Source organism: Zootoca vivipara, chromosome 10 (genome assembly GCF_963506605.1).
Source record: "Zootoca vivipara chromosome 10, rZooViv1.1, whole genome shotgun sequence".
Lineage (NCBI taxonomy): Eukaryota > Metazoa > Chordata > Lepidosauria > Squamata > Lacertidae > Zootoca > Zootoca vivipara.
In genome coordinates, this window is record NC_083285.1 from 20,206,109 (window position 1) to 20,233,863 (window position 27,755).

Sequence of the window (27,755 nt, forward strand, 5' to 3'; positions counted from 1 at the left end):
GGAAACCCAGGCATCTCACTATTAAATCCTGACAGTTGGCATCACTGAAGAGCTCAGATACATTTGAGCACCAGTTGGCAGAGGGTCATTAAAACAGAATTTGCAGAAACATTAGTTCCTTCACTTTTCTTTGAGTGACGTTTTACTATTAATAGTTTGCAGAGGCTTTGCAGAAAACATATTAATAAGAGTCACTGTAATGGGGGGTATCTGCAGCAAGTGTAAATGTAATAAGGTGGCCCCCAAGAAGCTATCCTCTAATTGATTGGTATGAAACCATCAGCCTGAGTATTCGAAAGCAAGGAGAGAATGCCATGACAAGCAAATGCTGTTGAATTGTATAATGCAATATTTGGAGGCGGGGGGGGGGGAGAGAAACTTACTCGTTCCTGGCCTTTCCTTTACTAACTCCTTTTACACTTTCTAGAAGTCTCAAAACATTCCGGTATGCAGCCTGTAAAATGAGTGCTGAGAGGAACGAAGAAAAGGGAACCCTTAGAGTATTTGTCAGTGTGCAAATGTATCTTTCTTTTACCGGACAATACCATTCATTCTCTAGCTTTGATATGCGGTGGATCAATGCGGTCACTTTAAAATAAAACATGCCTGGGAGGGAATGTGCTCTGTGAATGAATTAGCTTCTCTTGTAGAGAATATTCTCTTTTGGATTCATTTGTATGAAATGGACTTGCAGCTTACTAAGCTCATAAATAAAGAGGGTGGGGAGATGGGGGCAGGGGTGGAAGCGAGAAAAAGAGGGGACTCAGGGCTGTTTCATTTCTTGCTTTTTACACAACCTTCTAACACCCTTTATTTTAAAGAGGACACGCAACATAAAATCTGTAACTGATTTGTTTTTTCCAAATCCGTCTTACTGAATACCAAACTTTTCTGATTAAATCCTTTCTCTTATATATCTAAGTATATGTGTACGCACACATGCATTCTGATCATTTTTTTCTTGTTCTCTTCTTTCAGCTAAGTCAGCACTTCACTAGAGCCAAGGATGAAAGGAATTTATACACATCCGAGCCAGTTAGATTTCCAAATGAACCAAAAGAACTGGAGGGCAAGATAGACTCTTGCTTGCTTAGGCAACCTCTGCCGATAAGTTCATCTGAACGGGCTTTACAAGACAAAGGTCTGCACAATAACCAAATGTCTTCCACAGGAAATGATTTTTGTATGTTACCCCCAGAAAAATGGACTGCACTGGACTCGGTAAACAATAGGGCCCAGTCTTCAGAAAGCTTTAGTACCATTGAAACCCTTTCATCACTGGAGCACTGGTCTGGAACAAAAGAAAGGGAGACTGACTGTTTTACAGATGTTATCTCAAGTAATCATGGGGTGTGTCCTGCAGATGTTCAAAAGCATGAATCTGAAGATGCCTCAGGAAGCAAAACAACAGAGAGTTTGTTAATCAGAGAGGATAATTATGATCACCACCAAACAAGGCCCAAAATAGTTCCCTTAGAGTATGATGAAGCCATTGAGTTAAAAGAGGAAGTATTGGAAAGAGTGGATGACAAGGTCAAGCCATTTCTTGGGCAACATATGCAGGAAACATCTTCCCAAACTCTTGAATCGGTTTTAGAAAACATTGACAAAAATGAATCCAAAATTGAGAGTTGTGGGAACAAAAAGGCGTATTTAAGAGGAGAATTTAATACCAATACCTTAGCTGAAACTGATGTCACACCAAGGTCTGTTACAAGTTCACATACCAAAGATGACATTGTAGAAGAAAAATATAAGTCTGAGTATAAGCTTGATAAGGTGAAAGAAATAAAGTTGAGCATTTTAGAGCAATCTTCAGAAGAGGCACAAGCATGCCCTACCAACAGGCATGGAAAAGATTCCACTGAAATACAAAATCAACAACTATTGTTGTTCACACCAAGTAACAATGAAGGCGGTACAATAGAGAAGTTCTCACAAAGAGAATTGATGAGTCCTGGTGTGTTAGATGTAGGAAAAGATGAGGAATTACATGAGTCCATAGATTTATCATGGCTAAATGCTGGAGAAATCTCAGGCAAAAGAAATAAGCAGGAAAGCACAACTTCTGTTGTAGGCGAATTAAGTCAAAATTTAAAGGGAGCAGAGAGTAGTTACCCAGAAGACATTCAGAGTACAAGTGGGATTTGCTTGAGCTACCCAAATTTGGTACAGACAGCCGATGAAAGTATATCCACATATTCTGCATCAACAAATGTAGAAGATATGTTTGATGCTGGAGGAAATTTACAAGAAGGGAAGCACAGTCAGGGCTATGACCCAGTAAACAGAAAGATGTTGCAGGCAGAGCTGTGCCAAAGTGATCCTGGCAGGTTTACTGATGATGATCACAGCAGCAGGGTCACATGGGGGGATCAAAGTTGGAGAGGCTTAGGAAGTCAATTGGCAGAAAAAGAAAGCGAAGCCAATGAAGGAGTTCGGGTGGAAGAGCTAACAGGTGGCGAAGCTATGTGGGGAATTAAAGACGATACAAGATGTTTGGATGTAACTCCCACAGATGAATTGTTTACCTGCCAAGACCCGGTGAGATATGAAGAGTCTTACGTAGCGGAGCATGATAGTATAAGGGAAGCAGAGGCAGTTACAGCCTCTTATATAATTAAAATGACATCAGAAAGCACTCCAGAAAAAATGTCTGCTGGTGAAAAAGCAGTAATTGTTAAGCTACCTCAAGAGACTGCACTAAGTGACAGGTCCACAGAGGAAAAGGAAACAGTGTTTGATATACATGAAGGGAGAAGTGATGGTTCACATTATCCTCTTTGTCAGTGCAATACAGTGGGTGTATTATATGACACCAAATTTGAAGAGGAATCAGTTTCAGATATTTATAATGCACGCATACATGAAACGGTGCACGGAGAAATGATGTCAGTACGCAGTGCAAGCGAAAAGCTTGGGGCAGCAGAACATAGCACTGGGAAAGATTCACCACCAGATGAAATATTATGGACTTCTGCTGCAGAAGGAAAGGAGCAGGATTTATATCCTGAAACATCTCCGAAAGCTTTGCAAGGCCTACCGCAAGGCCTATGCAGCCAAGAGGCTGAAGAGGCAAGTGTCTGGAGAACGCTTCCTCATGACGGTGCTAAAGGAGAAAGCAAAATTTCCCCTTCTGAGGTCATTGTTGCTGGCAGCTATGATGAAAGTTCATCTGTGACATCTTCGGAAGAGTCCAGGGGAGCTCTTCCTGCTGAGTGGGGGCAAGTGTCGCATCCAGACACAGAAGCTTCAGTCGATATTGCAGCTGACTCAGAATGCGGCTTCACCCCAACTGGTGAAACAACTCCCAGGATTCCAAATATTTGTTTGGAGGAGGCTGAGCTCCAAGAACTTCCTGAGCGTTCAGAAGTGCTGCCTTCTAGTGAGAAAGGAGAAAGAAGCACAGGTCAGCCAGAGCTCAAACAGGAAAAGCTATTAGGGCCAACCATTTTAATTAGTGAACCCCTAGAAGAAAGAGAAGAGAGAATCTCAGAGTCTGAAGGTTTGATAACTGAAGAAACAGTGAACACTGATGGGCTTGGCAACCAGTCTGTTTTTGGTCACACAGCAATTTCTGGCCAGCAAAGTGAAGCTGATAGCTTACCAGCTGAGTGCCTCGTTTTAAAGCACATTTGTTACAAAATACTTTATTTCCTCTTGTTCGTTGTGTTTTGCGTCACTTTGTACCACTACGATTTAATCGTTTGCTTTGCACTTTACTTCTTTTCATTGTATTGGCTGTACTGTGAGGGCAGGAAGGGCGAGGAATCGGTCAAAAAAGAGTAGTATAAAGCTTCCAAATGTCTACATGAAGCACTTATCGTTGAATATCTGTATATCCCAAAGGACAGCTATGTCCACACAGAACCAACTCAAGATTCCCCCCCCCTTCCCTTGAAACAATGCTTAAAGGAATGTACATGGAGTTTGCTCCATCATAAAAGTAATTATTCTGCATAGGACCATTAAGTTTGGATCATTAAATACCTATATGAATATGAGTTCTGAAGCACATCAAGTTGAAATTAAATACAGCTGCTGCTCCTTTTCTGGTTAGGAAGATGTGAAGCTTGAGTTTCTTCAGAGTCTCTTACGATTTTATCGCACTCATTTGTTTTGTAGTAAAGCTTTATTTTCTTTCTGAAAGGCTTTTTTAAAAAACGGTTTTATATAGCAAGTAAGTAAAGAGGGAATGGCATTATAACTAACACAGTAATAGGGCATGTCCACTTAGGAGTTTCCTGTATTTTATACTGGGCACTTATGCGCTAAAATGGAAGGATGAGAAGTAGGCCCCACAAAATAAGGTATTGTGTGGCCAGGGAATTTTGCACACCATTCCTCAGTTTGGACTGTATCATCTGCATTCATCCCATGATTTTCCTGTTTTGCTGGGTGAACAGATGGGAAAACCAAAGCTGCAGTATTGTTTGCAAGGATCTGATGCATCGAGTTGGAGTCCTTCTCTTCCTCCTCTTTCAAACTATGCAATGTGGACATGCCCTTAATATATTAATACTGACCATAGGCAAGATCCACTGGGATGTCACTCTGCATGCACCGCTGAAATTGATAGGAGTTGTGCAAGAGTGCAAGGAATGTACCCCGTATGCATTTAATGATGTACAACTAGAATTAGCAAGCATATTTTGGTAGAAAAACTCAACTTTATGGGTTAAATGGAGCCGTCATCAGACACTGCCAATCAGAATTAATGAAACATATGAGGAGAGTCACGGGGGCAAGTATGTCAGCTCTTCCCTTTGTCACCATTCTCATCTCCCTCCAAATCGAGGTCAGTCTTCTGAAGCAAAGCCTTCTGCCCTAATGAAGGCTCACATGTGCTTTAGAACCCTGGTTTTCTAGCGTTCTAAAGAACATAGAAAGATTCCATGAGTGCAAGTGATCCCCCACTTCAGAAAAGATTGTCCTGTACACACTGGAGGGTGGCAGAAATAGTGACAAGTGGGGGGGCAGAGCTACCTCCAGCTCCAATGTTAACTTAATACTTCTTGATAATGCCCGAAGGAGGCGTAGGTGGCTGCTGTTGTTTTTCCCCAATGTGATGAGTTAAATAGGTAACATTAATGTCTGCACAGTTACAACTCTAGGCTCCAGTGCAATTGTGATGTAACTTTGCATGTGTAAAAAAATAAAAAGTGCTATGCAGAAAAAGCAGGCTCTTGTTCACACCACAGAGCTGATATGGACTGATGTAGACTGAAGGATACAAATTAGAGCCTGGTTGTCTTCAGATATTGTTTATATATATGAATATATATATATACTTTTTGTAAATGAAGACTATGTAACACAAGGGAAGAATTTCACTTAATTTTAGCATTATTCCAGTTGGACTTTCTGAATGATGTTGTTTAAACCATGTTGCTTTAGAAAGGCAATCCCAACAAGTGTTGAATAATAGTAATAATAAACAAATTTTGAATGGTTGGATTGTGCGTGGATTACTTTGGAACCCTGCAAGATACGGTAATAATGAGTCCTAAGCCTTCTTCTGCAGGGATGCCATGGCAGAGTATGGCACTCTGATTCCCATTATCCTTGATTATTGGCAGGGCCGGCCCTACGGCAAGGCTGGGTGGCACAGGGCGCCAGGGCGCCGGGCCACCAGGTGGGCCCCGCACACAGCGTGGCGCCCACCAGAGAGCTGCGCTGCGAAATGGGGCGGGGGGCGCCGGAGGGATCGTCACACCATGGTGCCAGGGCGGCAGATATGCTTAAGACGGCCCTGATTATTGGCTATGCTGACTGGGGCCGATGGGAGCTGTAGTCCAATGAACATTACTTGGACTGTTAATGGTTCTAATATGGTGTTTTTTTAAAAAACGGGAAATAACCCACGATTTGAGTGATAAGCAAAACTATTTGCTACATTCATTCAGTTACTTGCTGAGAGAGCACATATTTTCAGAAGTACATTTCAAATGTATGCCCAAAACATTTTTTTTAAAAAAACTTCTATATGATAGTTTATTGTCTGGGAATGTGAGAACCCTGGGAGTGGTATTCTATTTCCAGACATCTCCAGTTCCTGCTGTATTTTCTATTGCTGCAAGGTTGATGCTCTAAAAGTTTGGATCAGTTGGCAAGGAAAATATAGTCCTCACCACAAGCCTTGGTTTTGTGAAAATTATGGAAAAGTGAACAATGAAAGTGTCCATGAAAATCAGTTGCTTTGGTCAATATATTTGCCCCTAAGCATCCATATTGGGCGAATCTTGAAACAAAATTCTTTCTTTCTTTTTGTGGGAAGACAGGTAGGTTTAACTTCTATTGCCACAATGGTTTGCATCGGCTGACAGAATAGACTCCATAATTGGTTACTTTGAAAACATTTTAAGTAATATCCAGCACTTCCCCATATCCTTATCTTCACATGTGTGGAGCTGTGCACTGCACAAGAATTCTATGGCTCCACTCCCAACACCTTGAGCAATATACTTACATATCCATGCCTTGGCATATGTATACTTGTTTTCCTAAATGATCAAACTGTTTCACACATATTTCCTCAGTAGAGCACATTATCCCCATTTAACAGACGAGGGAGGTAATTGTACCTTGCCACCTTGTGCATTTAGAGTAATCTGAGGTTTGAGTAAGAGACTTGTTGACTGGGAGCTTATGTGATTAACCACTGCATTCCCTTGTCTCAGTTTATCCTTTATATAAAAATGGGAAATGTTGTGGATGCAAAATGGTGGTCAAAATGTTGACAGCTTGGTTACCTAGATTCTTATCTAGTTGTTTGTAAAATGCACTGGGACCCACAGATAAATATATATATATTTCCATGGCTGCTGAAGTGAATCAAATATATATCTGAATAATCTGTTCTTGAATAATCAGACAAATGGGTAGTGGGCAGGGGAGCGATAAGATGAATTAAATAAATATGTACATTTCAGATAAAATATCTGCCACAAAAATTAATAAAATAAAATAAAATAAAATACATATTCTACATATTTATGCAAGAGACAGAATTGTACTTCTCATTTTACTGACGATGACAAAACTATATACCGTACCTTTCAGGTTGTTGTGTTCTATTTATTTTTTCTAAAATATTTTTTCATCGCCTTCTTTTACCTTATCAGCTATTGTGCAGAACAATTTTATTAACATGTTAAATATGTAGGCATACATTTTTCATTTCAAACCATCATTGCCCACGTTTTAAGCTAAAGGGGTAGCTTTTTCGAAAAACACACCCTACAATATACAAATATACAAAAAATATAAATATATAAATACATATATTTATCTCTATGAATTTCCAAGAGGTGCAGGCCTCAACTAATCATATATTGCAGTTTTCAACATTCGCAAAATAATTGGTATCTATGGAAGAGCTGGATATAGAACTTTAAAACACATAAATAACATCAAACCCCAAGAATCACATCCGAAGAGATGCTGATGGAGAGGGGAACACATCCTGTTTTCTACAGAGAGCAGGAAGGAGTTGCATGGAACGACCAGCATATGAATATGTGGTGCAAGCCAAATTTAGGGAAGGCCACCGCTTTCTTCTCTTCATATGATAGATAGCTCATAACTACCATGCCATTTCTGGGCTGCAGCTCTGACCTTTTGCTTTAAATCACATGTCGAAATGCATCGTAAAACCCCCAGAATAGCATGGCACTGTTTCACTAATTTGATAATGTGCAAGGTGTCATGGAAAAGCAGTGTTTAGACAAAACGGTTCGTTAATTTAGAATTGTCAAACATCATAAGGTGCAGAGTGCAAGAAATTCAACACTAGCAAATCCTACCATGACATTTTAGATTAGATGATGTGCTCGGACAACCACCTGCAGCTGTACGTCAAGTCTTAGTGCAGGCATATGGCTTTCAAAGCAAATAGAGATGCCCATGATTTTCTGTGGTGGAATATATAGCCAGGAATGGAGGATGCTGTCAGTTTTGGTTTCTCTCACTTTTCCCATCTTAAATTCAGTCCACTATATTTCCTCATCAACTTGCAATTTTTAAAAAGTCTGTACGAAAATTCAGTGACATTTGAGTGCACATTTCTCCCAATATACCATTCTTTTCTGTGCAGTTTTGCCCAATATGCCTCCCCCCAAAGTATTTTCCCCTAATATAATGCATTTTAATGCAATCTTCACAGATGCAATCTTCACTTTTATCCACACTTTCTCCTGATAGATTTTTTTTTGAAACTTTGGATGCATGTTCACCAACTGTCTTCAGCTATTCACCACAGAAAAGACTCGATACAAGGCCATCTTCAAACTTGACAGTCATAACAATATTCTTATGCATGACAATTTGGCACCATTTGGATTGGTACCCAAAGAAGCATGAAATAATAGCACAACAGGAGCTAAAGTTTGAGGTTCTCTTCTTCGGGACAAGATGCACTGGTGTTTAGAGGCAGGGGACCATGTTAATATGACATATTCTAATGGCAAGATGTGCTCTCTGTCTAGAACAAACATGCACCCTGTTTCTCTCTTTCCTGTGTCACCTCTTATTGCCTCCCATAGGAACACAGCTGCCTTACACTGAGACAGCCCATTGGTCCATCTAGCTCAGTATTGGCTATATTGGCAGTGGCTCTCCAGGGTTTCAGGAATGGGTCTCTCTTAGTCCTACCTGGAGATGCTGGAGATTGAAATGGGGACCTTCTTCATGCAAAGTAGATGCTCTACCACTGAGCTACAGCCCACCCCCGGTGCTTATAACATTGCTTGCAATACGGAAAACAATAACATACCGGTATGCATGCAGTTAAAGGAGACTTCACAGAGAAATCATTCAATGTCTGTCCTCTTGTCAGGGGCTGGACTGAGGAGGAATGGTGGGGATCACCCCCCCTCTTCTCCTGAACCTTCCCGAGAACAGGAGGACAGTATAGATTTAGAGCAGCGGTTTGCAGAAGGGCTGCAGAGGGCAGAAGCTGGGAAACAATGGAAAAGGATCAGCAGGAAGAAGAAAAGCACCAGGGGAGAGACAGCTGACAGTGTTCTTGGAAAGCATTCCTGACCCCCCTTCTCCCCAGGCATAGCTGCCAAGTTCTCCCTTTTTTAAGGGAAATTCCCTTATGCTGAATAGGCTTCCTCACGAGAAAAGGAAAAACTTGGCAGCTATGTCCCCAGGACCAGATGGGCATTGAGGGTAGTAGAACAGAGACCTCAGTAGCAGAAGGCTCCAATTAGCCGACGCAGGACTGACGTAGACTAAGGGAGACCATGCAATGTTATGCAAATGTAAGCCATCTCCTATAATGGAGATCTGCCAACCCTTCTCCTACTGCAATTCACTGCCCCATTTGTAAAGCCTCTCCTGAGCATTGGGGATTGGGCATGGTGATGGCAGTAGGAAAGTTTGAATTCAGGGGCAGGGCTGCCTTCTTGCTTGCTCACCCAACGCCTGTGCCCACTTTGATTCCAGGCAGTCTAGCATGTTTTGATCTTTGTTTTATACATTGTACATCAATACATCCACTCTCATTTCTTTTCACATCATTATTGTTGGCAACTTTGAACTGAAGAGACAAGAAGAGAATTAATTCTGATATCTTAATTAGAAGAGAAAATTCCTCATGCCAAATGTTAAAACTAACAGTTGAATAAATCCTGCAATAATTTGTTCCAGGCTTGTAGACAGAATGCAATTTTTATTTTAATGTCTCCAGCTATTTCAGTTTTCATAAATTAATGTATCATCAATAACAATCTGCAGTACACAAGTTTGCCTACAGCATTAGATCATTTAGAAATGATCTAGCAAAGAGATGTGGTATTCCCAGATGCTCAATGCAAAGTTATTAACTTTTGCTTTATTTCTTTCACACACTCAGTCACATTTATTCGCTCCAATCCATTTTAGTCAGCCAAAGCAAAGGAGTGAGCCAGATATGAAGAGATAACAGAACTATCCATCATTCACTTACTGTATTTATTTCATCATCAAAATCAATACATAGTCATTCAGAAGGACCAACTCTAACCTTCATCTTATTGTTCTTGGTTTGCTTTGTTTTCAAAAGTTTCACATTCTTCTATATAATTCTTGAAGCTGAAATACTTGTGGTGTATTTTTATACAGAGTGGATTGATCCAGTACCTCTGTTACCCCTGGGTTTTCTGGTGCCAATACAATGTCAAGTGTAATGAGTTGTTGCTGGTGGTAATAGTGATGGTGATGGAAGGGGTGGTAAAACTGTGGCCCTTCAGACATTTTTGGACTCCAACTCCCATCAGCCCCAGCCAGAGTGGCCAGTGGTCAGGGATGATGGGAGTTGGAGGCTAATGCCGTCTGGATTTTCCATCCATGTTCTTATCTAATCCCATGTCCTCAGACAGAAAATACTATATCTATAGCATCCCAGGCAGACAAAAATATCCAAGACTCCCATCACACATCATTTTATCCAGTGCTGCATTGCTTATAAGAAGTGTCTCCTAATCTTTAATGATATATTTCTCTCTAATTTAAAACCAATAGATTTCATTCTGTTAGGTGAAGGCAGTTCTTTTTCTTCTTTCTGACATCCTATAGGGAAATATTTTAATGTGTCCCTTCTAATTTTTCCTGTATGTCAAGCAAAACTGTTTCCCCCATATGACTGACTATCCTTGTTGCTTTCTTCAAAATCCTTCCTAACTTGTCAACACATTTTCTAAACTATATTGCTTAGGGCTGATTGCGGAACTCCAGGTTTTACTGTTGCTGGACAGAGAGCATCAGTATAGTCTCTGCATCTTCACAGTCTCACCTCCATTGTGGAGGACCGACAATTTGCCCAGGTTTGTAGGTGACCTGGGTGGAGGGGCATGTGAGTGAGTCCAATACCATAGCATCCTCAGCCATTGTGTGCAAAATAAGTCATACTCTGCCCCAACTCTGCTAAGTTTAATTTTGCATAATTAAAATGCAAAAAGTAAATACAGATGTGCAGGTTAAATAGCAATATACATTGAAACAGTAGGCACAGCACTTTTCATCAAATATCATTAACCAAGTCATAAGGAAAGCTCTGACTTAATGAGTTATAAAAGTTTCCACATGAACGCAATAATCATTTACAGTTCCTCTTGTTGCACAGTCCGTTTATTCCTAATGCACCTTTTCAAAAACTGCTATTCCTGTATAGTGATTTTTGAATGATTTTGTCACAAGTTTGTCTATTCAGAAAATAGTGCCCTTGCTCTGAATTGACTTCATTTGACTCAAGGACATCACCACACGGCCAAAACTGATTGGCTGCATAGCATCACAGTACTGTCCTATTTATTATAAGATCCTTGCTTGACCAGAATCACTCATGTGTATAATTCAGGAAGCATCACCCTCACTTTAAATTAACTTCATTTGACTCAGTGATGTCACCACAGGGCCAAATAGCATTGGTTATGTAGCCTCATGAAGTCATTCCAGGCACTACCTAATTCTTGATTGGCTGGGGGTCACCTGTTTGGCTAATCCATGTAGACCAGGGATGGCCAAACTTGGCCCTCCAGCTGTTTTGGGACTACAACTCCCATCATCCCTGGCTAACAGGACCAGTGGTCAGGGATGATGGGAATTGTATTCCCAAAACAGCTGGAGGGCCAAGTTGGGCCATCACTGCTGTAGACGCAAACAAAGTAGAAGCAGTAATTTGAACAAGCAGCACCCAAACTGAAGCAGATGGAGGATATACTGGCAGTGAACAGAACTCAGATGAATGTGCCTTTGGTTTCCTTTTTGCACCAAAAATAGCAGTTGAGGAAACCCATTAATCCCATGTTTTCTGGAATCTATTTACAGTCATTGTTTCTCTCCTGACGAAGGCTTTACCATTATTTTTGCTTTCTGTTTCATAAAATGCCTTCTAGTCTGGTATCCTCTACTGGACATGATGGTGTCAGGATGCTACATAGGCAACCAGAACAGGATATATGTTGATGTCACCAATGACAAAAGGAGGCCTGTTTCAACTGAGAACAATACAATACTTCCCAAACTGGTCTCATTAGCCTAATCAGTTGTAGATCAATCCGAGATAAGGTACATATTACCGGCTTAAAAACCAGAAAGCTTATTTTTCCTCTGGGTATTTCTAATTGAATTTGTATTCCATAGCTGCCAAGTCTCCCATATTCCCTGGGAAACCCCCGTTTTTCCAGTTGTTCCCAGCCGAAAAAACGGATCCCCCCCCCCGGTTTATTCTGGCGCAGCGGCCATTTTGGAACTGGGCGGAGCATGCTCAGAAGCGACTTTTGATGCTGCTTTGCCCAGTTCCAAAATGGCTGCAGCGCGACTTCTGGTGCGGCGGCCATTTTGGAACAGGGCAGAGCAGCATCAAAAGTAGCTTCTGAGCATGCTCCGCCCAGTTCCAAAATGGCAGCAGCGCTACTTCCGGGCTGCTACTTCCGGTTCAGTCCCTTATTTCTCAGGCCGGAACATGGCAGCTATGGTATTCCGCTGTACACAACAGCACACTTCAATGTGTATCAAAGTCTCCTGCTATATGTCGGCACCAGTGAGTGGAAATGGTGTGTGTGTGTGTGTGTGTGTGTGTGTGTGTGTGTGTGTGTACATTACCCTGCATTACCTGGCTGGTTTCCCCACTCCATCTCTGTACCCAGAAATCTGCTTTGTTTCAATTGTACACACCTAGAATTCACTTGTGCATTGAGTAAGCCTACAGTTCTTTTCTTTTTTTAAATTGGGTTTTATAAACAAGAATAGTGTTATACAAACAAGCGTACCAAGTTTTCTCGTGTCATTTGTATATCACAAAAATAGCATAATAATTATCTGCAACATCTGCTTCATTATTAGTTCTCAAGTCAGAGTGAAGCTGGCTTGGGGAAAATGGGATCGAAATGCAGTATTTCAGAGGAAACTTTGAGATGCCTGAGGTCGTGGGTAATGTCCTGTGTCAACAGATTAAAAAAAACAGAGGTGGGAATTGCACAGGAACCTGAGTGAATGGCAAATGCGTATGCAGTCTAAGAATTAAATACTTTGTCAGACCCTGAAAATGCTGTTGAAGAATGAGGGATTTTTGATGTGAAGGGATCGCCCATTTCGTCTTAAAGGAATAAACAAGAGTGAATATTTTCACAGCGAAGTGGATTTTAGGGGCAATGTTTCTGTTCCCATCGATAGCGCTACTTTCAAAATGGGGTCTCATTCGGGGCTGTCTGCCAAGCAATATTGTTCTGAAAGGAAGGAGCTGCCAAGGCTCTGGGCATCTGCAGCTTCCACGGGATTAGAGGTGCTGCCAAAGTCCTCCCAAGACAGGCTCTCACTGGGGAAAATATGCAAAAAATATCATGCAATTTGATAAACTAAATAATACAAGGTCAACCTAAAAATCTAAGCATGGTACATGCATATCTATATCTATATGAGATCAATGTTATTAAATAAATAAACAACCCCCCATGTATATTAATTAAATTATGTGTTATTTTTGCATACTTTTTCCTGTCAGCCTTTTTGTTCATTTTGGGTTTATGTTGGCAGCTAGCTCTGTTTGTTTGTTTGTTTGTTTTCTCATTTGCTCATTTGCCCCAGGCAAGGATGTCATTAAATAAAATCTTGCAAGTTGGAGCCCGGTGCTATGTGAGAATTCTGTACCCACCTTGGGAGCTGCAGCAGCAGCCCGTCAAAGGGGTACTTGAATTCAGAGAGCGCAAAAGGCCTTGGGTGTCATGTCTGAAGTCGCTCAAAGAATATGGCCCCACCAAATAGCACCTCAAGCGTCTGTTACTACATCAGCTGAGCTTTCCCTGCCCTGGCCTGCTCATTCATATCACTTTAAACAATGATGCAGGCGAGCCAGTTTGCTTATGCCACCCAGTTTGGAGCTTAATTTATTTTTAGATTATGAAATGTGCTGTTTTCGACGGCTGATCGTGATTTCCTGCCTGTCTCTCTTTTAAAAAAAGAAAAAGAAGAACAATGAAATATGACTTGCCAGGAGCACTCATTAGGCCAGATTCCCACCACTAACACACACACACACACATGGTAAGTTTCATTCTGAAACACTCTCCAATTCTGACACTAAAATAACATTCACAATAGCATTATGTTATTCATGTCTGAAATGCCCCTAAACCAGAGGAAATGAAGAGGGAGCAAGGCAATGCGATTAAGCCCCTGCTATCGATCTAGATGTGAGGCAGGATGGAGGAGAGGCTTCTCGGTCAGCCGGACAGCTCAGTTACATGTGTCAGAAAATCGGACGTCTTCTTTTAAGCTAAGGCTTGGCTTTTTCAGGGGAGAAAAACCTTCACGAAGAAATTAATCCTTGGTTTCGAAGCAATGCATCCTGAATGTAATTGACTGCCGGAGTTTGAGAGAACAAACACACTGTAAACAAACAAACAAACAAAAATGAAAGATGCTTTTAGAATTGCAGCATTTACTGTAGGGGAAGAGTTTGTATTTACTGTGCAAACTGAGAGCCCCTGTAAGTTCAAGGAATAATGCCGTACGGCTGGTGCATTATGTGTTCTGGAAATTCTAATTTTATGTAAATTTTGGAGGAAAATGTATGCATGTACCAGGGCTGGTCTTTGTTCTTGCACTGTTTTAGCATGACTAAGTAGGAGAGGGTGCCACAAAACACTGTTTTCAAAAACAGCAGATGGGGGTGATTTTTTCCCCAAGGAACCCTAATTTCCCTTGGAAAAACTACTTATATTTGTTATCTTGTCTCAATAGGGATATTATTTTTGTAACACACCCCCTCCCCGCTTCAGCTTCCTTATATTGAGCCCTTAGCCATTTTTACATTACAAAATGTAAACTAAATTTCCTGCATTTAGAGATTATACCATATGCTGCGTCTCAAGCTGATTATTGGGTTAAAAGAAAAGAAAAATGAAAACAACAACAACTTTGAAGTCGGCAGTTTTGAACAGTGCCTCCCCGCAATAGTCATTTTATGCAGATTTAGAAAATAAATGCAGTTTCAATGGGTTCTGCTTTGTTCAGCCACTGTTCGGGCATGTCAGCTTAGTAGCGGATGCCACACAGCAGGGACTATAAAATACCAACTGAGGGAGAAAAGCAGATGAGGTTTAGAGTCATTTTACTCTCTGTCAAGCCCAGAGTTTCTATGCAAAAGGACACAGATTTAATGCGGTTGTAATCAGGGCACTTGAAACCTTTAAAAGGCTTGGTGTTTGTGTTGTCAGATTATTTGCTGCAGTTGCATAACCAAGCAAGCAAAAAATGGCTTATATTTACTGTGTTCTTTTCTATAGCATCAGCCTCAAGAAGATTTAAGGCTAACTGAACTTTGATGTGGGATGTTGAATCTTTATCCTTGCAATCCTCACTTTGTGTATCGTCATTCGCGATATAAAATGCAAAGATGGCTCAGAGTCTTGTTGTCAGTTGGATGGAATCTATAAATATTAAACAGGAACCATGTTGTTGGGGCGGGGAGAGAATGTGATTGCTGGATTGCTTTTCCATAAATACATACTTTTCAGCCATATGTGCATGTAGTTGTGTACATATATACATAAAGACACACACCCACACCCATGATGGGGGTTGTGGTCCAGAGGTATTTTGAGGGCACAATGTTGGCTACCAACAGCCTATCCGTTTGGAAGCAAAATGGCTCCACGTATCAGTTACGTGGTGGTTTCTACATACTCAGGGGACTATTCCATTAGCCGATGTAGGTAAGCTTGTAAGAAATATAAAAGAATCTCTCTGCAAAAAAAAAATTAAAAAATTAAAATGGTTTAGTGAGGATGGAGAATTGGAGATGCACATTTTTCATTGCTGAATTGTTCCTATTATTATGATTTCGGGGTTTAAAAAGTGTGCTATTTTATGTGGTTGTTTATATCTTGGTCCTGGGCTCAGGTTTGAGCTCCAATCCTGATCGATGTTGGGAGAGTGGGGAGTCACCAGTTTTGTCAAACTGGAATATAATTGTTGAGTAACAAGTGTTGTTTTCTACATGGAAAAAACAATAAAATATTATTATATTTAAAAAGAAATAAAATTTCCTTTTCCTTCTAAGAGACAATCTGTCACAGCTCTACTCTCCCCTAATGCAACCATACTACTGTACTTTCTTCCTCCAAAAGGAACTAGGGCATCTTCCTGTCTCCAATGCCACTCTGTTGCTGGCTGAGATTTAAATGTAGCCTCGTCCCAACCGCTCTCCCCTATAAACTCTATTGTGAATCTGAAATCCGAGACTCCCTGTTGTTGCTATTTATGCCTAGTGCTAGATTGCTTCTGGAACATTGCATTTGAAGCAGACGACCTATAGCAAATGCCCTTGACCTATCTTGGTTTGGGCTAGCAAATGACCTTTTCATTTATATTTGAAGCAGATAGCTGAAAGAGTACAGAGATAGGCTCAGTTTGAAGAAAACAGGGTGGAAGGCAGTGGAAGAGGAGCTCCTAAGAGGAGCCATGTTATGTGGCATGGTAGGTCTCTCTGGACTAGGAAGCCAAGCTGGTAAGGACAAGGGGTGGGAACTAGGCCTCCAGGGCTGTTGAACAGGAATCTGATGAGGGTCTCATCCCAGGAGATTTCTGCAAAGAAATGGAAAGTCACGGGTCCTGCAGTAACTACTTCCCATGGTAGGGATAATATAGGTCAGGCCTGTCCAACAGGTCGATCGCAATCTACCGGTCGATCATGGGGTGCCTGGTCGATCCTGGTCGATCTTGGGTTCCTGGTTGATTGTCCCCCCAAAAAGCTCAACAATTTTGGCTCAACCTTCCCCCCCAAAAGTTCAACAACTCCAATGGGTAGATCACTGCCAGTTTTTTTATAGTGGGAGTAGATCGCAGTCTCTTGGAAGTTGAATGTGCCTGCCTGATATAGGTGATGAATAAGGGGGCAGGGCAGAGAGAGGTAGGGGATATGAGCAATATAGCATGAGTTCCAAGGATTTGTGATGTGGAATGATGAATGCTAAGAGAAGGTAAGGATCCTGTCTACTCTACACATTCTTTGGCTCTCTTCCTCCAAATCAGAGAGATTTGAACAAAGCCAGGAAGTAGGAACAAAAGGATTAAACATAACATGCCATTCCCTCCCCTACATGAGTTTTATTTTTCAATGCATTCCCCCCCCCCATTTTTAAAAAGTTTTGTAAATCACCCAGAAGACTTGGCTGATGTCTAAATAAATACAATTAGATATCTATTTTAAAATGTCTGCTTCATAATCCTGTATGTGAATCAGTCTCCAGTCCATTTGCAACAGCAGCACAGGGCTCAAATGTTGGATTACTGCCATGGGCTCTCAGGGGGCTGCCCTTGGAGTTGGCTTGGAAGCTGTAACTGGTGCAGGAAGCAAGTGTAGAATGAGGCAGCCTTCTATTAGCATGCAGTACCCTGTTGAAGGATCTGCACCGACTGCCAATTGTTGTTGTGTCAAGTTCAAAGTTTTCTTGATAGTGCACAAAGTCCTAAACTATTTAGCACCTGGTTATTTGAGAAGCCACCTTCTCCCAAGCTGCTTTGTTTCGTCACTGAGGCCATCTCACAATGACCTCCTGGTGGTGCCACAAGCCCTCAAGATTAATTTGTCTTGGAAGAGGGCGTCTACTTTGATGGCACCCACTCGATGGACCACATTCCCTTCTCTTATATGGCATGTAGTAAAATTTAAAGACATTTGCACTCAGACAAGCCTTTGGAAAGTAGCAATGCTGCTTTTTATTTGGTTTTGTAGGTATTTCAGATTTGTGGATTTTACTTTTGCTTTTTATACTTTGCTCTGTTTTTAATGTCACACACGGAATTGAAACCTCTTGCTTTAACAAAATTAATTTATCAATCTCCTTCTAAACCACAATTTCAAGGCAATTTACATATAATATAATAAAACAGTTCAAAATCAGTGCTAGTGTGCTAGTGGTCTGTAAACTATTATAAACAAACAAACAAACAAACAAACAGCCAGCCAGCCAGCCAGCCAGGGTTAGTCATAGGACCAGATTGATGTAGGCATTTTGCTGGCACAGTCTTGCCATAGCAACTGCAAAATTTGGGGTGGAGGAATGGATGTCATGTGTGACAAATGGAGGAATGGTCAACCTACATTGGCTCCTATTCATGTACTATTCAGTATTAGGTCTGTCCCCTGTACTGGTGTTATGATGTTCCTAATGAAGAAAGTATTGCAACCAAAATACCACTCTTTGGACAACTCCTGATATCACTATCCCCTCAACCTGGCACTTAGAAGCATGGAATCCCAACCAATCAACTACCCAATTACAAAACCTTGAAACCATAAGGCCTGGTAAGAAAACACAGCTTACCTATCAAGACATGTGGTATGGGCAGAATGAGGAGGACTATACACTTTCTCTCTTATTCAGAACATTTACTTGATTATGTTCTCACCAAATACCTAGCTCATCTCTCCCACCTTTTAACTGGAAATGCCAGTAGGGAAATTTAGATCTTGATGTTTTATATAAACATAGCTGCCAAGTTTTCCCTTTTCTCGCGAGGAAGCCTATTCAGCATAAGGGAAAATCCCTTAAAAAAGGGATAACTTGGCAGCTATGATATAAACTACTGGATATTTTGGAGAAAGCTCTCCCTCAGTTGCTCAGTCTCATTCAGACTGTAATCCTATGCATATTTACCTTGGAGTAAATCTTACTGAACTCAGCAAAGAGTCATGTAGCACCTTGAAGACTCACACCTTGAAGACTTTATGATGGCATAAACTTTCATGGACCACAGACCCATTTTATTACATAATGCACCAGATGGCATGACCTCTAGTTTAATTTAATTATTTGGTTTCAAAAACTTACAAAAGAAAAATACGAATCTACGCTTGTCTCCAGCTCCTGACATTTTACAGGTCTTGCCTTTTTCAGCAATAACGTTTTATACCATCAAACCACATTCCAAACCTTTGTCATTTCCCCACTACTGACCTAGATTGTTGGCTGCTGTCAACATGAAGATAAACCATTTTTTACATTGTTTCTCTGTATCTTGTCCTATGTTGTGAACTGCCGTGAGATCTATGGGTGAAAGGCAGTATACAAATTTAATTTACATCAACAATAACAAAAATAAATAAATAACAACAATAACTGAAATTTAAAACCAGTAATTTATTTTAGACTTCTTGACATTTCTTTAAATATAGCCACCAAAAAACAGCAGACTCCATCTACTACCACATTCTCTCTAGGTGTCAGGTGTTATTGTTTCCACTATGTGTGAAATCTAGGCTGCAGTTTGATAAAAAGCCATAATTTTATTGTGTTTCCTCTAATAAAACCTGAGCAGTGATCTCAGCAGTTTCTGAAGTCCAAATAGCATTTCAGCAGCGTGTAATTATTTCTTTCCCCCAAGTTTTTTTTTTTAGCCTGTCATTGTTCCTGTTGATACATTTAACAGTGTATCACGTATTTTACCCCTGAGTCCAAAACCAATTGTTCCAACGATGTAACAAGATGAGCCTGCTTTCTAACAAAGCTGTTAGTAAGCAAATGGCACAGTGGATCTAATTGCAGCCAATTAGTTCTAATGTCTCCCAAGCCAAGTTGTATTTGTGCTTCAGTAATCTGCTTACCCCAAGTAGATGAACTATAGTTTGCGAAAGTGTATGTCATTGTAAATTTGTTAGACTTTCAAAGCACTACAGTATTGTAACAGCTATGACTCTCTTTGGAAGGGGATAAGAGACTTATTGCTCAGTACACATAAAGGAACTTATATTGCATCAGGGATGGGCGAACTGCACCCTCCACATTTGGCTGAACCCTGGCCATTATGGCTAATAAGAATTGAAGTCCAACAACGTCTATAGGACTACAGGCTCCCCAACTCTGGGTTACACATAAACTTGTTTGGAATACAGTGGTACCTTGGTTCTCAAACTTAATCTGTCCCGGAAGTCCGTTTCAAAACCAAAGTGTTCCAAAACCAAGGCACACTTTCCCAAAGAAAGTAATGCAGAACGGATTAATCCGTTCCAGACTTTTTAAAACAACCCCTAAAACATCAATTTAACATGAATTTTACTATTTAACGAGACCATTGATCCATAAAATTATTTGTTTTTCTTACCTGCACTGATGATAGTCATTGTTTGGATTGGGGAGGGCGCTTTTCATCCATTTCTGCAGTCACACCACACCCCTGGGATGTGCGCTAGCCCCACCCCAGCCTGCTCTCTGCCCCCCCCCCCGATGCTCCACCACTGCTGCCTGATACTTACAGTTTTTGCATGTTTTTCTATTCATTTATGGGGTTCTTTAAGCTGCCTGATACATTGAGGACAATTTTTTTAAAAAAAATAAACCCCACACATTTTAGAATGTATTTAAATGATTAAAGTAGCAGACCTGTTGACTAAATGTAAATGTTGCAGTTCTATTTTTTTTAAAAGGGGGCACCCATTACCCACCCATTACCCACCCCCTATTGATTGGGGCCCTAGGATCTATATCTATATCTGGTGCAAATTAGGCTTAGTATTTGGGGTGGCTCACCCGAGGCTTACATTCAGCAGAAATTAATTAGAAAATTGAATGTTTGAATGCGCTATGTTCTAAGGGAGACAAAAATAAATAAATAGTAAGTGGGTCTGAAATTCAGGAGGGCTGTTTTGAGCTAGGCTTGGATGAGCAATTAACAAAAATATGTGTCTGTTGACAATTATGTGGTCTCTGTGTGTTTTTCAGTTACCAGGAAAAGCTCCTGATAGCTGCATTTGGAGCTGATTTGATATCTCCACGTTTGTTAGTTGACATTCTGTTTTTATCTTTCTGAGCAGGTGTTTGCCTCCCCTTCTAAGAGATAATCTAGCTCACAGGCTCAGTTTGTTATTGAATATTTGTTTTTCTTGGAATCTCTGAACCGAATGTTTATGATGCGATTTTTTTTCACCAGAATACTCACGGTCTTTTTACACCAAATTAATTTCAGAGTAGGGCTACACATATAGCCATGGTATTTCTAGATATTTCCCTCATTAAAATTATTGTTGCAGAGTAAAAGGAGTCTAGAGACCAAATCTCTCCATGGTATGATTTCATTAATGGAGCATTTGAAGATTACGCTTAATTTTGAATTCATCTATTTTACATATCTGTCTGTCAACCTAAAAACTTACACAGACCCATAACAGTATCTTCTGAGATCATATGTTATACTTTGTATTAATAAACACACAAACAAACAAACAAACAAACACAACATTCATATGTAATAGCAAACCTGCATGTACTGTGTATTAAACATTCTTGACTGAAGCTCTGCATAGAGTCAATGGTTGTGCCTTGCAAACGAGGCCATCCTTTGTTCCTGAATGCATACTGAAACAATTCTCACCTATTTTTCTGAGTCTCCTTTGAACTCCATCTCTGTTTCCCTGTCAGAAATATCTGAGTCAATAATTATGGTGAAAAGGTCCTAAAACGTAATTTCCCTTCCCAGGGAAAACATCAGTCTTTAAACTGTATGTAAATGCACATTGTTAGTGAAAGCTTCAAAAGAGTCTGGAAATAATTTTGCCCATTGGGGGTTGCAGTGTGTGCCACCATACAAAAAGAACTCTTCCCTTAATAACGGAGAAGTCTTATTGGACTAGAGGTCACAATCGTCACCAGCTTCACTGGGCACATTTGCTTGTAAAGATTTTTTTGTCAGGCTGGGATATAGGGTGCTGGAATAAAGGGTGCTGTATGACTTCCTCAGCCTGGTGCCTTCCAGATGTTTTGAACTACCGTACAAGTTCCATCATCCCCAGTCAGTGTGAACAATGGTTGGGGACGATGGGAGTTTCAGTCCAAAACATCTGGAGGACATCAGGTTGAGGAAGGTTGGTATATTGTATAAAAGAGGGGATTGGGTGGGAGCTCTGATCCCTGTTTACCAGTTCTGTGACCAATACGGTTTTCAAAACTAGTGTTTAAGCTACAACCGGAAATGAGACAGTAGCTGGTATCTTAGCTCAAGTCAATGTAGGCCTGGCTTAAGGTTATTAAGTACACCATATTCGTTATAGGCTGTAGTCCAACTTAAATGCTCCCGTTTGGGTTCCCTTTTCACTTTTTAATTGAAGTATTAACACTTCCACATAGAAGCTGGAACTCAATGTTGCACTAAGGAGGTCATTCCACAAGTGCAAGCATTTCTGTGCAAGCATGCTGTTCTAGGGTTTTCCCCAACCCTGCTGAGTAAATTTGGGGAGAGTGTAGGACTGCATGAGGGGAGGGGAGGGGGGAAAGTCCCACTGCATTAGTGGGACTTGTTGCTCTGGCTTCCACTAGTGAAACGACTTAGTTAATGTTTGATGTTTGTTGGGGATATTCTGTTGGAAGCTGCCCAGAGTGGCTGGGGAGGCCTGGCCAGGTGGATGGGGTATAAGATAATAATAATAGTTGAATCCAGGCTGGAGTTGAAAGCTTGCCTACTCAGAGGGGCTTCAACTGACCACATCTTCACTACCCCTATTTAGCACTCTTCATCCACTCTCCTGACAAAAATTCCCATTCCCAGTAGGATAAATGCATCTAAAGCCCCCTGTCACATTTCTATTCACTGGATTTTGGTTCTGCCAAGCAGCTGAGCTACACCTCCTTGCAAGACCAGGAACTCCTTTTCAACCCCAGCCCTCACAACAACAGAGTCTTGTTATGTAAGAGATGTGGGCACATTTAGACATACAACCTATTGTCTCAAATAATAGGCCTCAGCTATGTGACATGTCCATTTTGGTTTCAAACAACAGAACTTGGGTTGGGTTTGTTCGTGCAGTTCTTCTCTCAGAGACCCTGAACGCGATGGAATCTCTTATAGGGTCTAATATCCAGCTGGAATGCCACCTCTGTTTTCTTCAGTGAGGCTGGTCAAAGGAATACAGTCGTACCTTGGAAGTCAAACGGAATCTGCCAAAACGTTCAGGAACTAAGCTGTTTGACTTCCAAGGTATGACTGTATTCAGATTGTTTCACATTCTTTTTGTGACATTCATCACTGACACATATTCTGGGCTTTGGTTGTGAATCTCATACACAATGTACATTCAAGCAGCAGCAATTGCCCAAATTCAACGAAGCCAGGATCCAAAGGACTGTATAACTTCCTGTGTAAACAATGCGGCTTTCAATTTATGCTACATATATGTGAAGCAGCAGCACTCCAAACAAACCCTGTTAAATGTACCAACCCGCCCATCCCCAAGATCTTTCCCCTGCACTCTCCGATGGTTTAAGAACATCAATGCTATATCTGATAGTTAATAATTAACAAGCGACTGGTGCAAATGTAACACTCCTGTTCTGGACTTGGCAAGGAAGGTCATGGTACAATAGGGGTAGTGAGCTTTGTAAGCACTCTGCTTTATTTGCATATGTCAGGCGAGGCTGCGAATACTAACATCACAAGCACTTCACATCTGCTTCTGTTTACTCCCATGCTAACAGCCCAACTGTACAAAAGTACGGTGTTAATTGCTCTGTTACACACTGGCTGTTGACACACTTTCCACAGAGCTTTTCATAAATACACTGTTGCAAATAAACTACTAATGACTTTGCTTATTTCCAGCCCTGTCCCCAAAGATCCACAACATATACCCGTATTAATGATCCTCCCATTTAGCGGTGTCTTGTTGCTAGCTGTCGTAAAGCGTTGTATAGAGCCAGTATCAATTAAGAACCAATTATTCTCAGAGAGGTCTCTTTTTTTTGAGGAGGGGTGAAGGCATAAATAAGTAATGTGTGACATCCGAGAACCTCTGACAACAACTTGAGGTGAACTCTGAGGCAAGGGCACCGACTAGTGAACAAATCCACTTCATTTGCTCCTCTTTTATGAAAACAAGCCCATTCAATAGCTTTGCTCTCCTTCTTTTTTAAGGCTTTTTCAGAAGAACACCCTCTCCCAAGGGTAAAGCCAATGCATGGTGTTGCCAGTTAAAAGGACAGCCTGTTAAAAGAACTCCACCTGAGATTCTGGAGAATGGTGAGCAGCAGTGGACAACCCTGGGTTATCAAACTTGATATAAGATGCTGCCCTATGTTCCTAGAGTGCTATTGTCCAGAATAACTTGCAAAGGACCCACCTGTAGTCCTTGTCATTGGGAGAGGGAAATATTGTGTGCTAGCTTCATGTTATTTATGACTGGACCACCTATCATTTGTTGGGGAGATTGCTTGTTAATGGCCCAGCATGGGCGTACCCAGAAAGGGGCAGGGGGGCAACTGCCCCCCAGAAGCAAAAAAAAAAAATTTAAATGCTACGCCTCGCTCCAACTTTCCCCACCAAGCCTCTTCAGAGATGCCAGCAAGGAGGGAGGGAGAGGGTCTCTAACAACCCCCGCCCCCCTTCATCTCTGCTCCGGAAAGCCCGAAGAAAGGAGGACCCCGCTCCACTCCCACGGCGCACCTTCTGCGCCAAGTGCCACTCGCGGCCACGGTCGGGAAGGAAACGGCATACAAAGGGAAGGCAAGCTGGAGCCACCCCCTCCAGCCAGCGCCGTCTTTGCATGCATCGTGCCCGCCCTGCCCCGACAAGAGAGATCCAAGGAGGAGCCGTGAGTAAGGCGGCGGCGGAGGCTCCCCTAAGGCCCCCCAAGGATCGCAGAGCACTTTGGGAGGCGGCAGGAGTGCTAATCCCCATTCCTGTCCCCCTCCTCCCTTCCAGACGTCTTTACTATGGCTTGCCCCCCCCCCTAGTTTTGATCCTGGGTACGCCCCTGTGGCCCAGAATAATTCCTCGGTGTTCATGGCTCCTTCATAGGCAATTATGTCCTCATACCCAATGATTTCTCTTGTTTTGACTATAAAGCCATTTGATCCCAGGGTGCATGACAAAACCACAAAGCATGATTTATGAAGGAAACTGTGGGGTTGGGGTTTCTTTTTTGGGGGGGGGATTAACTGTTTTGGTAACTTTGCCACAGCAGGGACAGGAGGTGTTTGGCGTGTTCAGAAATCAGTGGCTTTGAAAAAGGTTACAGACTGCTAAGAAAGGTGTGTGTGAAAGAAAGCCCATTGCCAGTTGGAACAGAATTGGACAGAGAGCTGAGAGTTAGCTGAATGCTGGAAGCATCTTGACTGTGCACGGGTCTTTCTATGGGAAGGGTAGTAGATCAGCTGCCTACACATGCGACTTGTTTATTTTTAAATAAACTCTTTCAATGACATCGTGAATCAACAGTGTACTCTCGCCCAACAGCAACCAAAACCTGAATAACTCTGAAATTTTTGCTGCTTGGACAGTGTCACACAATGGACTGTATGATTGTATTTGCTCAAAATGGTGGGTGCACAGATGTGTGCTTCTTGAGTGATCCATGCAGAAGACTTGTTGGAACCAGTTGCCAACATGAAGTTTTATGGAAAGATTCCTTAACCATACATTAATTTTTGGCCAATTCCTACTAACAAGTCTTTCCCTAAAAAAGATTTCTCAAAAATCTTTTCTCAAAAATCCATTGTATTGCAATAGCACCAGCATATTCTCTCTCTCTCTCTCTCTCTCTCTCTCTCTCTCTCTCTCTTTGAAAGTTTATCCCTTGAGATTGATTTTCTAAAATTTGACTCCACTGATTTCACCTTTCTTATAGCTTATGGGAAAAGGCGGGAAATGAAAATTGAAATAAAAGACAAGGCAGAAGAAAGGCAAGAGGCTGTGGAAGAAGCTAAGGAATAAAATACACATTGCATTTTCCTTTTCCTTGTGGCCTTTTTGTCAGAAACATGCCCCACTAATCCAAGGTGCTTGCTTAATTACCTCTTCATAAGTGATGGGTCTGGTGAGATTGTGCCCCAATTGCTGTTCAATATGTGTGTGTGTATGTGTATTTGAAAATTTAAAGGATTAAGTAATGCAAACAATGCACTCATCTAGAATAAATCCAGAGACTGAGAAACCATGTTAAGAAAAAAAAGGTCTGAAATGTGTTGTTTCCATAGGTTGATAGGAGTCAAATCCATTCTTAATATGGTTCAGACTGGAGATGACATTGGAGAGGAGGTAGAGAGCTAAGTCACCTATAAAAATGGATTTCCAAAAATCTGTACAAACAAGCTAATCATATCTCAATTGCAGGTCTCACTTTGCAATGAAGTTTTGCTATAGGAATATAGTTACTGTCACACTGAAAACAGCCAATTATCTAGCTAGTGGGTATTTTGACAATGGGCTAAATTAAATGCTTCAGAAGAAGAAGCAGTTCCACTCAATGGCTAGACAGTTCTGCAATATTAGACCCATGGAAAGCCCTTTCTTCCTGCCCTTTACCCATTACTAGCTTTCACCCTCAAGCATGAATATTGATAGTCCCTGTAATTGGTATCCTCCCTAACCCTCCATTATTCCTTAAGTCAGCAGTCCTGGTCTGAATCATGCCAAGAACTATTTGCTTCAGTAATATCCAACCTCAAAGAGTTGCAGAAATTAATTGCTTTATTATTGCTGTTCCAAATGCCTTAATTTCATCAAATGCTTTCATGTATAATGAGACAGCAAATGTAGAAAGAAGCAAGCCTCCACCTAATCCTTGAGCTACCATTTACCTCTTTCCCATTTATCGTTTATAAATAATAATAAATTGATCCAATGTACCCAAAAGTAGGAACAATAGCAGGAGAAGGCTACTGGTCTCATGTCCTGCTTGTGGACTTCTCAGAGGCATTGTGAGAAGCAGGATGCTCGACTAGATGGGCCTTTGGTCTGGCCATCCAGTCTGTTGCCTTGTGTTAACAAGCAACAGGCAGTGCAAATACAAGGTAGACAAGAGATACACATGTAGGCAGGTCGACAGGCGGCTGTGTGCGCAGAGGTGCCCATGAAACGGGTTGAACTGCCAGCTTTGACAGTGGGGTCCATTGTTTGTGGGGGATAGGGGGAGCTTGAAGAATCAGCAAGGCGAAGAAAAAGGTAAACCAAAATGAGGGATGAAGTGTTACACCTTGTGTCAATATTCTCTCAAGTATGGAAAATACCAACTTTTGGTGATCTCTTGAACCCCTTTGGGAAAGGGTGGGAAACTGTTAATGGCAATGTGGGTGTGTCAGGGAAGACAAAAGATGTCCTTGTAGCTAAGGCTGTTTAATGGACTACTTTAATTAAGGATGTTTTAATGCCCCCATAGGAAATGATGTTTCAATTAATGGTCCTTTCATACATAAAGTATCACATTAATCTTATTCAGTTTCAGAAAACACACTGTAACAGTTAAAAAAAGTACTCACAGTGTCACTTGTGAAAGGAGCCCTCTGCTACCAACTTCTGCATCTGAGTGCATGCAATCAATCATTTGTTTTGCGATCAGTGGTTTTGCTACACACAAAAGCCCAAAACTAGCTAAAAGGCAGCTAGAAAGGAGCATTAAACAATAAACAAGTTTAATATACAAGATACGTTATCAAGTTCATGAGCAGTATGTGGAGGGACTTGGTTTAATGCCAACAGCACCTGTTGATTGACTTCTAGCAGGCAAACAGTCTGGATGCAATCTGATTTCATTAAAGTCAATGGCTGCTCTGCAGTTGACTTCAGCGGGAAGGAAATTGCACTCTCTGCCCTCTGCCTGCTTCCACTAAGTTGGGCAAGAGAAACCAAGCTACATGGTTTCAAAGGAATGAACAGGCTAAAAAAATTGACTCATTGAGAGAGAGAGAGGTTAATTAAATCTTTCTTGTTTGTTATTGCCATGTTTTGAAAATATGCAAAGAAACTGAAATACACAAGTATAAGTTTTGAAATGTTCCTGTGAGGAA

The 27,755-nt window shown here is 41.3% G+C and overlaps 1 protein-coding gene and 1 long non-coding RNA gene across 2 annotated transcripts in view; one reads left to right on the forward strand and one right to left on the reverse strand.

Annotated features, from left to right (window-relative positions):
• The window catches only part of PPP1R3A (protein phosphatase 1 regulatory subunit 3A), a 30,143-nt gene extending 24,689 nt beyond the window's left edge, over positions 1-5,454 (forward strand). The window contains exon 4 of the mRNA XM_035128009.2: positions 979-5,454. Within this exon, the coding sequence (XP_034983900.2) occupies positions 979-3,789 (2,811 nt within the window). The 3' untranslated portion in view covers positions 3,790-5,454. The remainder of the gene's footprint in view (positions 1-978) is intronic.
• A 6,980-nt stretch (positions 5,455-12,434) lies between these two features.
• Positions 12,435-27,346, reverse strand: LOC132592729 (uncharacterized). Its single transcript, XR_009558240.1, has 3 exons — positions 27,228-27,346; positions 18,945-19,034; positions 12,435-14,370 (listed from the first exon to the last, which is right to left on the reverse strand). It is a non-coding gene; the product is annotated as an uncharacterized LOC132592729 (long non-coding RNA).
• Between the last annotated feature and the right edge of the window lie 409 nt (positions 27,347-27,755).